The 10,758-nt window shown below is 40.1% G+C and overlaps 1 protein-coding gene across 1 annotated transcript in view; it reads right to left on the bottom strand.

Moving 5' to 3' along the window:
- The window catches only part of LOC135208630 (uncharacterized), a 2,858-nt gene extending 1,368 nt beyond the window's left edge, over positions 1–1,490 (bottom strand). The window contains exons 1-2 of the mRNA XM_064241012.1: positions 1,337–1,490; positions 53–232 (exon numbers count right to left, since the gene is read on the bottom strand). Coding sequence (XP_064097082.1) covers positions 53–223 — 171 coding nt within the window. The 5' untranslated portion in view covers positions 224–232; positions 1,337–1,490. The remainder of the gene's footprint in view (positions 1–52; positions 233–1,336) is intronic.
- Between the last annotated feature and the right edge of the window lie 9,268 nt (positions 1,491–10,758).

The raw sequence follows: 10,758 nt of genomic DNA, 5'->3' as shown, positions 1-10,758 counted from the left end.
AATGAGTTATGTACCTCGAATGTTTTTGCGTCGAATGACGACTTTTACTCACAATTTCACAGTCCCCTCCGGCGAGAACGTATTTGGTGCAGTTCGCCTCCTCGACCCTTTCTTTGAGAGCCATGTCCTTGAACTCCTGTGCTTCAGAAGCAAGGTCTTCGTCGGCCACGACACTCACTGCCAAGGCAAACAAGAGGATTCCACCGGCGGACAAGAATTTCATATTTGGTTCCTGCGAGGAAAGATAAAGGAATCGTTTTAAGATAGTGGCGGCCATTTTTGGATTCCGTTTCTGCCATTAAAGGGCGAGAGAGAGGAACGATATTCAGTAGTATAATGATAATAATTATTTGCAGAGGAGTTCAATAGATAACAAGGGAGGTTGACTGTCCATTACGGGATTATGATCTGAAGATCTTAAACCGTCATTGCAAGAGCGAATGGTTATTACCCGATTAATCTTTTCCACTTTGCTATATATATATATATATATATATATATATATATATATATATATATATATATACATATATACATATACACACATATATATATATTGTATAAGATATATACTATATATTCATGCATACATACATAGATACTATCCTTATCATGCAGTTACATTTAATACGTACATCCAAGATCTTTTGTGAAATATAAATCCGCATTGAATCAAAATATTACCTTCCGTACAACTGTCTCTGTTTTTCCTCAATAGCCTATTGATATCCAACCCACTTTATGCATCTTGGTGGCGGATTTGATTTGATTCAAACAAAGCTAAGGCGATTTAATGTAACAAAAGGTTAATTAATTGGTGATTCAGTTTCCTGTAAGTAGGTGATCAATAGATGGCAAAATCTAATGTGTTTCGGGAAGTGAGCGGGTTAGATTATTATTATTATTCAAAAAGACCAAGTGTTACTCAGCAAATTTCAATAAGTCTCTTGAAATGCAGACAAAAATAGCACATGAGGAGACGAAAACTTTTTCACCAGTTCCGCACAAAATGACGATAAACTTTTCTTGGAAAAAATATTTATTGGGGCTACCGCACAACTTTGCAATAATATGAGGGCGAATAGAAGAAGAAAAAGTTTTTAGGGTTACTGTGTTTACGAAATTAACAGCGTACCTTGTAAGTGATTGAGATGTGGGGACAAAGCCCCAACCACCTAAGAATGCCTATGGCTTTTGTTATACTACATTTTATACTACATAAAAGGAATACAATTTAAAACAACCTCTGAACAATATAAAAAAAAGAAGTGCTGTCGGTAATAATAGAGCCAACCTCCCCCCTTTTTTTTATAGTAGAAATGGAAGAAACACTTACTTCTTTGATAACTGCTGGTCGACTGCGTCTAAAGCAGGTCTTTCCAACCTTTTTATAGGGAAGTAAGTTTTGCTGATTTAAGCCGAGGCCATCAAATGTTTTTGAAAACACGTCGTCTCTTTTCGAACACGTTTCCGTGTTATGTTTGTTCTTAAAAAAAAACTTGTCGCCAGCAGGTTCATAAACATCGTTTGTTTTTGCCTGCTGTCTGGTCTCTGTCGCCTTTCCCCGATTGATTGATATATTGGGAAATTTAAACTTTCGTGACAGCTGATAAGACTGTCGCGCCATTTACTGAAATACCTTTTTGCACAGAAATTTATATATATATATATATATATATATATATATATATATATATATATATATATAGATATATTTATATTTATCAGGCAATAACATTTAAAGCATAATGTTAATACTTTTGTGGAATAGAAATATGATTATGCACAAATTCCGTATAAGATCAAATACTTCTTTCCAAGATAAAAGACGCTGTGTAGACGTGTAATTGTCACTATCATGCTATGTACTGTTAAATTTGTTTTTATAATACTATATACGAGCTATATATAATTGTAAAGGTACCTGAAGAATTGATCGTTTTCTGCAATATAATATTATAAACACGGTTCTTTTAAAAAGGATGGTGTGTGACACGTTTATACAAGAATATATATATATATATATATATATATATATATAAGAATAGATATATATAATATATATATATCTATATATATATTATATTATATAATATATATATTAATAATAATTATATATATATATATATATATATATTGTGACGTTTATAGATCGTTCGTCTACCCCGCAATTAATTAATTAATTTTATCTGGAAAACGGCAGCCATTTCTTCCAAATATCAGCTGATTTTTAGGAAACGTGGGAACCAAAACCCGCCAGCCAGAGATAGGGGGTTCCCCGGTTGGGGGGGAAAGTGTCTTTTGTCAGCTTTAGGGACATATCTCAAAAGGGAAGGATGTAGGCAGATTGGTACTTCTTAGACCTATATCTTAAGCTCTCTTTCCTGTGACCCCTCTGCTGGCTGTATGCTTGTTTTCCAGGATTTGCCTCGCTTGTGGGGGGTTAAGCTGAATCCCAACCCCCAAGCAAACCACCTGAATTCTGCCTCAGTCGGCTGCAAGACGTGATCTCGGACGGATGTCCGACCAATTGCCCTCCATTTAGGCCTATCCACGGCGTACTGGCGTGCACGAACCCCAGACCTGAACCAAGCCGGGCGCCACGTTTTTCTACAAAGGTCCACACTGAACATTGCATCCAGGTACGTCTTGTGAAACAGTATATTGCCAGTCCCTTATCACCTATTATCATTTTGATCCTCATTCTCCCAATTCAATTTCCAGCAACAAAAGGAATTCATCCTTTTGTTCCCTCTCACTGCCTCATGGCTGCATGCTTCCCCTTGTGTGATCGTCCCAGACCAATGGAGTCATTGCATACTTCAGTGAAACCTTAAAAGTTCCTTCTCCCCAGTATTAGAGAATTAATTAATCAAAGCAAGAAGTCATTTCTCCTTTTATCTTGTTTAATCTGGGATTCTATTCCAGATTCCATGAGTCACGTGCCGTCTCTCTGCCCGCAAGTGTGCATTATCCAAGTGTATGAAAACCAGCTAGAACTACTCCAGTTGGAGCCATCATTTACCTTTTCTCCAGGCCAGCACGGGCCTTTTTGTAAATAAATAGCTGTAAAGTAACGAGCTGAGTTTTCTGGCGACCTTCCCTCTAAAGAAATTATCAATAACTATCAATTATTTCCGTTTACGTATCTAGCCTCTCTCAAGGCCAGCTAAATACCTAAAATTGGCGAATCTTGCCAGGATTGAACCTACCTTGCTTAAAAAAATCTTGTAAATCGCGTTATCCGTTGTAAAACGTAAACTGTAAATGTTTTTCAAAGAGCAAAACTAAGCACACTTGCACGGGAGAAAAGACACTGACTCACGGTAAGGTATTCCATTCATTAATATGATTATTCTATAACCAATGTTAGCTTAACCCTTAAACGCCGAAGCGGTAAATAAAAAAATGACTCCCGTATGCCGGAGGGGTTTGAGAGTGAGCGCGTAAGCGGAAAAAATATTTTTTTCAAAAAATCACAGAGCGCTTAGTTTTCAAGATTAAGAGTTCATTTTTGGCTCCTTTTTTTGTCATTGCTTGAAGTTTAGTATGCAACCATCAGAAATGAAAAAAAATTATCATTATCATATATAAATAATGCGATATATGATAGCGCAAAAACGAAATTTCATATATAATTGTATTCAAATCGCGCTGTGCGCCAAACGGTTAGAGGTAACAAGTTACTTTTTTTTCGTTGTAATGTGCACTAAATTGCGATCATTTTGATATATAACACATTGTAAAACGATAAAAGCAACACAGAGAAAATATTATCACAAAATGATGCATGAATTCGTAGCGCGCGGATGTTAAAAAATATTTTTTTTAAAAATTCACCATAAATCGAAATATTGTTATAGAGACTTGCAATTTGTTTCAAAATGAAGGAAAATTATTGAATATTACGATACTGTAAGATTTTTAGCTTACAAATGCAGTTTTCGACCATTTCGAACGAGTTAAAGTTGACCGAATGTCGAATTTTTGTTTAAAATTTTTTTTTATATGCAAATATAAAAAAAATGAGATATGCTACAACCTTCCAATAATTTTTGTTATATTGTGCATGTTTTTGCGCACATTTTCATATATAAAACTCTAAAAAAAGCGTAATATGAAAAGGCTCAAATATTAGGAGAATGTGACCTACGCGTTTCCGAGATTTTCGGCCGAGAATCGGCGCGCGGACGGAATAAAAATAGTTTTTTCAAATATTCACCATAAATCGAGATATTGTTCTAGAGACTTGCAATATGTTTTAAATTGAAGATAAATGATTGAATATTACTAGACTGTAAGATTTTTTTGTTACAAATGCGTTTTTTGACCATTTCGGTTGAGTCAAAGTTGACCGATCGTAGTTTTTTTCGTACTTATCGTACTTTATATGCAAATATTTCAAACATGATAAATGCTACAACCTTCCAATATTTTTTGTTATATTGTGCACGTTTTTGCGCACATTTCCATATATAAACCTCCAAAAAAAGCGTAATATGGAAAGGCACAAATATTAGGAGAATGTGACCTACGCGTTTCCGAGATTTTCGGCCGAGAATCGGCGCGCGGACGGAATAAAAATATTTTTTTCAAATATTCACCATAAATCGAGATATTGTTCTAGAGACTTGCAATATGTTTTAAATTGAAGATAATCGATTGAATATTACTAGACTGTAAGATTTTTATGTTATAAATGCGTTTTGTGACCTTTTCGGTTGAGTCAAAGTTGACCGATCGTAGTTTTTTTCGTACTTATCGTACTTTATATGCAAATATTTCAAAAATGGGGAATGCTACAACCTTTCAATATTTTTTGTTATATTGTGCATGTTTTTGCGCACATTTCCATATATAAACCTTTAAAAAAAGCGTAATATGAAAAGGCTCAAATATTAGGAGAATGTGACCTACGCGTTTCGGAGATTTTCGGCCGAGAATCGGCGCGTGGAGGGGAAAAAAATATTTTTTTTAAAAATTCACCATAAATCGAAATATTGTTCTAGAGACTTGCAATTTGTTTTAAAATTAAGATAAATGATTGAATATTACTAGACTGTAAGAGTTTTATGTTATAAATGCGTTTTTTGACCTTTTCGGTTGAGTCAAAGTTGACCGATCGTAGTTTTTTTCGTACTTATCGTACTTTATATGCAAATATTTCAAAAATGGGAAATGCTACAACCTTCCAATATTTTTTGTTATATTGTGCATGTTTTTGCGCACATTTCTATATATAAACTTTTAAAAAAAGCGTAATATGAAAAGGCCCAAATATTAGGAGAATGTGACCTACGCGTTTCGGAGATTTTCGGCCGAGAATCGGCGCGCGGAGGGGAAAAAATATTTTTTTCAAAAATTCACCATAAATCGAGATATTGTTCTAGAGACTTGCAATTTGTTTTAAAGTGAAGATAAATGATTGAATAGTACTAGACTGTAAGATTTTTATGTTACAAATGCGTTTTTTGACCTTTTCGGTTGAGTCAAAGTTGACCGATCGTAGTTTTTTTCGTACTTATCGTACTTTATATGCAAATATTTCAAAAATGAGAAATGCTACAACCTTCCAATATTTTTTGTTATATTGGGCATGTTTTTGCGCACATTTCAATATATAAAACTATAAAATAAGCGTAATATGAAAAGGCACAAATATTAGGAGAATGTGACCTACGCGTTTCGGAGATTTTCGGCCGAGAATCGGCGCGCGGACGGAATAAAAATATTTTTTTCAAATATTCACCATAAATCGAGATATTGTTCTAGAGACTTGCAATTTGTTTTAAAGTGAAGGTAAATGATTGAATATTACTAGACTGTAAGTAATTTGCTTACCCCAAAAAAACATATTTATAATATATATATATATATATATATACATATATATATATATACATATATATATATATATATATATAATTTTTTTTATACGTAAAATATATATATTACATTCTTCGATTTTAGTACCAATACATAAATAAAAGGAATGCAGGTGACACTTCTCTTTTCGCATACAATGAAATGTCTTATTATTATTTTATCATGCACACATTCAGATATATAAAAAATTGTAATAAATATAAAACTAAATATAAAATAAATGCAGAATACTCACTCGTAATCCTGACTCTTCGTTCTATTCTTGTTTTTTCCCTCCTCCATTGAAGAGTCTTGCATTTTTTTTCCACTCGACATGACGAGGTTCAGGTGGAGGAGGGAGACGCGCGCCCTTACTGCTGATGGACCGGCGGCCCCGTGTGCCCTCCGCTGTCGGTTTAGGGGGCGCGCTCCAATACATGACCTTAGTGTGGTACTTTCGGTCACACTCCCCTATCCTGCAAAGAGCAACTTTGCAGAGACGACAGAAGAACCGGGTGTCTCTCCTTCTGCCATTCATATGGCACACCCGGCACCGTTTCTGCCTTCGCCCTTCAAAGGCCTCCAGTATGTGTTCCCCTGGCTGCAGCCGACACGCAGGGTCCACTACCCGACGAGAAGCGGTGATGGCGGGGCCGGCAGCAAGAGGGGCGTCGTCAGCAGGGGCGGCGGCAGCAGGGGCGGCGGCAGCAGGGGCTGGCGGCAGCAGGGGCGTCGTCAGCAGGGGCGGCGGCGCAGCAGGGGCGTCGTCAGCAGGGGCGTCGTCAGTAGGGGCAGCGGCAGCAGGGGCGGCGGGCAAGGTCGAGCGGAAAGTTGGCCCTCCTATCTGCCCTTTCCTCTAGGGGCAGATCTGCAGCTCGGGGCAGGGGTCAGTTATGGAAGGCCACTCATCGGGATCGAAGTTGATGAGGGCATTCCCGGCTCACCTCTAGGAACTGTATGTGAGGGTCAACCTCGGAAGATTGTCACCGCGGTACCCACAGTACAGTATGTAGGCATTTTGGAGGGCCAACTGAAGGATGTATTTGAGGAGCTTCTGTGTCCACCTTCTGGTTCTCCTGGCGAAGGGATAGTACTGGATGAGCTGATCAAAGAGATCAACTCCTCCCATGTGCCTGTTGTAGTGCCCAATGACGGTAGGCCGCTCGGTACGAAACTCCTCAAACACAACTCGGCCCTGTCGACGTGTCTTCTTCCGCTGTACGATCTCTTCTTGGATGGGTTCATGACTTGTCGTAATCATGGGGACGAGTCGGACACCCTTCCAACAGATGACGAAGACTAGCGAACCTCTTGAGGACATTCGGGGCCCCACGCACCAACCGAAGGGTACCACTGACGTGAACACCTGCTTCATACAGTTCCTGGGCCAGGGATACCGAGTTATAATAATTATCCATAAACAGGTGATATCCCTGGTTACGGAAACGTCCCACAAGGTTGAATACAGTGTCACGCAGCGTGGAGAAGACCCCGGTATACACTGAAAAGTCCACAACGTATCCAGTGTTGGCCTCGATAATGAGAAAGAATTTCACACCATATTTCTTTGGCTTCTTGGGGTTATACACTTTTATACTAAGACGTCCTTTGTAAGGCATCATCCCCTCATCCAAAGACAGGTTCTTTCCAGGAATCATGAGATTACTACACCGCTCACGGATATAATCCAACACTACGCACTAAAATGAGGCAATCACTGTTATTCCGGGGTATGGCCCTTCGGTTGAAGGCGTTGAAGTACCTGTCCAACGCCAGGAAATTATCACGGGACATAACGCCAGGCACATTCGGCATACATAAAAAATAATTTCTCCTCCAATATTGCCTGACGTCGACAGCAGGTGTCATACCAAAATGAATTTGGAGCCCCAAAAAATGCGCCATGTCAATGAGGTTGCAACCCCGCCAGTAATACGACAAGGTCGTCCTCAGCTCATACCGGCAGTACCGAGCGTAGTCCACCGTCTCGTGTACCAGGTATTCCAGCAATTCCCGCGTCAGGACGACCGACCTTCACCTTGGCTGGCGCGACGAGCCGACCTTCTACGTGCCCGCGCACGCGCACGGGTGCGGGCACGATGCACACTACCCACCCCCGTTGGCCCATCACCCTCACTTAGGCCTTCACTTTCTGTATCGTCCTCTGCGATAAAACTTGAGCCCGTATCCCCACCCTCCCCCTCCTCCTCAGATTCCCCCTCGTAAGCACTGAACCCACTGAATTCGAGCTCACTTTCGGGATGTGAGCCTCGAACGGACATTGGGGGCAAATATTCATCCTCACTTTCATCGGGACTGATGTCCTCATCACTCGATGACCATCCGCCATCAAAATGAGGACTTGCGACATGTTCCCGATCAAGCTCCGAAAGATACTCGTCTATGTCCCTTGGTTGGAGGCCTCCCAAATGCCTACGAATGCCCCTAAGGACGCCCACATGCTTCCTAGGGGTAACCAAAGGCATACGATGTGTTCCTGAAACACTTTCAGTCACACGTGGCCACACAGAACGGTCTTGAGGCGCGGGGTCATGCTGGGTGCTTGGCCCCTCGCCAGCATCCAGGTCCAAAACTCGCCTTACACGATCCCTTCCGACGGGTAAAACGCGCCTTTCACGGTTCACACGTCGTTGAGACATATCTATGAATGTCCTGTAGCAATACAAATGCTCAAAGTCTCACACAAGTCCAGAAAAACACACTTTTCACGAAAGATCGCTCTCGGATGGTGCGCTAATGATGCTGGCTGGAGCGAGAAGAAGGGATATCGCGCATGCGCACCTGGGTCACGCTTCAAAACAAAACAAGGCCTTGATCCGTGACCTCCCAGCATCCCCCAAGGCGCGTGATTCAAAAGTTTTAGGCTGGTAGGCCTATAAGTATTTTTACGCGAATTTTAAAAAAAACTTTCGTATGTCGACGTAAAATACGTCCAGTCGGCACCCGACAGACAATTTATCTCGACGTAAAATACGTCCAGTCGGCGTTTAAGGGTTAAGGTACGTTTAAGTATTTTTATTGTAGAAGTGTGTTAAACAAATGTGAAGGTAGAAATATTATTATATTTTAACGGCCAGAGCGCCGAGCGAATTCTGTTATTTTGTAAATCGCATTGTTGTCGGACGAGCACTAACACGTGTGCAGATAGATGCCAGAAAGGACCAGATCAAACTAGGAAGTGCTTTGCCAGGGTTTATTGCTGTATTAGAAAGCCTAGCTAGTTAGGAGTGTTTTACTAATAGTTACGGCAAAAGAAGTGTACAATTCTTTTGTCTGTGATATGTTAGGGAATCCAATTTTAACTTAGTTTTCATTCCAAGTGTTGGTAACCGCTTACCTTTCAGCTTAATTCAGCTTAGCGCACTCTCGCGCCTGCGCGGTCTCAACCAGCCTTCGTTTTCGCTCACAGCGGCAGCCATGTTTGTTATCTCTTTCAGCATTACCTAAACCATTTAAGCAAAGTAACGTAAGTCTCAAAGTTTTAACGTAAATAATATCAATCTCGGTACTAGTATCTATCGTTCTGCCAGAGAAATTAACGTAATTCGCCTTGAATAAGAAACTAAAAGTTCGTGTTGTAAATCGCCTCGCGTTTACAGAGAATCAGCTGTTTTGAACGACACGCTGTGTGCTTTCCGCACTACCCAGCTCGCTCACGTGTTTCACCTCGCATCGCTCACTCACGCGCTGAGCGAAAGTTTCATTTCACTTCGCACTAAACATAACCTCTTCTTTTTACAATTGTTTGCTAACATTTTCATTTCAAAATCCTTACCATCATTTCACTGTTCACAGGGACCTAGTAATCTTACATAAAGTTAACGTAAATCTTCAAGTAGAATAAATTACAAGAATTGTTAACGTAAAACGCGTCTTTGTAAAATTCATATTGAAAAGCAAATCATTTCATAAGCGCAAGCCGCTACTAGTAACGTAAAAATCGTTCACCGCGAGCGCGTTATCATTTTCATAAAACGTTATCAAAAGCAATTCTTTCACTAAAAACGTTAACGTAAGTAGATAATTTAACGCAAGTTGCGTCATATTAAACTAACATTAGTAATTCAATTCAATATAAGGGAGTTCATTCATATATAATTTTTTCACCCTCTCCGAGAGAGAGAGAGAGAGAGAGAGAAAACCAGAACCCAGTATTCACGAAGCCAAGAGTACTACATCTTACCATTAATTATAGCATGCAGAATTAACATTATTTTAGTCTCTTGTGTCTTTCATTTACACAGCGTGATACGTACGCGCATGTGTCCATTGCAGTTTGCAAGCATTTATTTATTTCATTTACCGAGTACTTCAGCGAGGGACTGAGCATTTTCAATTATCATTACCTGTCGTTGCCCGAGTGGTCTTTTCATTTTCTTTATCACGAAAGACTTGCGTATACCGCAAGCACAATTCGCACAGTGTGCCACGCAAATTCATTACTTCCAGACAGGGAAGTCGTTACCAGTTTAGGACTGGCCACCACCAGTGCACGTAAGGTCTTACCATTTTACAGTGCCACTAATTCTTGACACTGTCCATCGACTGGCTGCTGAAGTACTCCCACCTTTTACTTTCTCTCCTCCACTATTACCCTCTGCCACGAACAGAGTACCATTTCACTTCAGTATATTTAAGTATACTGCATGTAGTGTCCGGGACACACCAGCACGATACCAGTGCCCCAAGGAACTCCTCATAAGTGCCATTGCACCTGTACAGGCCGTACAGGTAGCCATTAAACCTGCGTGTCCGTCCTTACGGAACGCCCAAGTAACTAGTGTGTCCGTGTACAAGGGTCAGTGATCCTTCGGAACACTCAATCAAGGGAACGCCTCCCGAAGTGCCGCAATACCAGCACTACTAGTGCTG

Source organism: Macrobrachium nipponense, chromosome 35, assembly GCF_015104395.2.
Source record: "Macrobrachium nipponense isolate FS-2020 chromosome 35, ASM1510439v2, whole genome shotgun sequence".
NCBI classification, from domain to species: domain Eukaryota; kingdom Metazoa; phylum Arthropoda; class Malacostraca; order Decapoda; family Palaemonidae; genus Macrobrachium; species Macrobrachium nipponense.
Note: the sequence above shows the minus strand (reverse complement) of the source record. Positions and strands in the feature narration are given on the sequence as shown.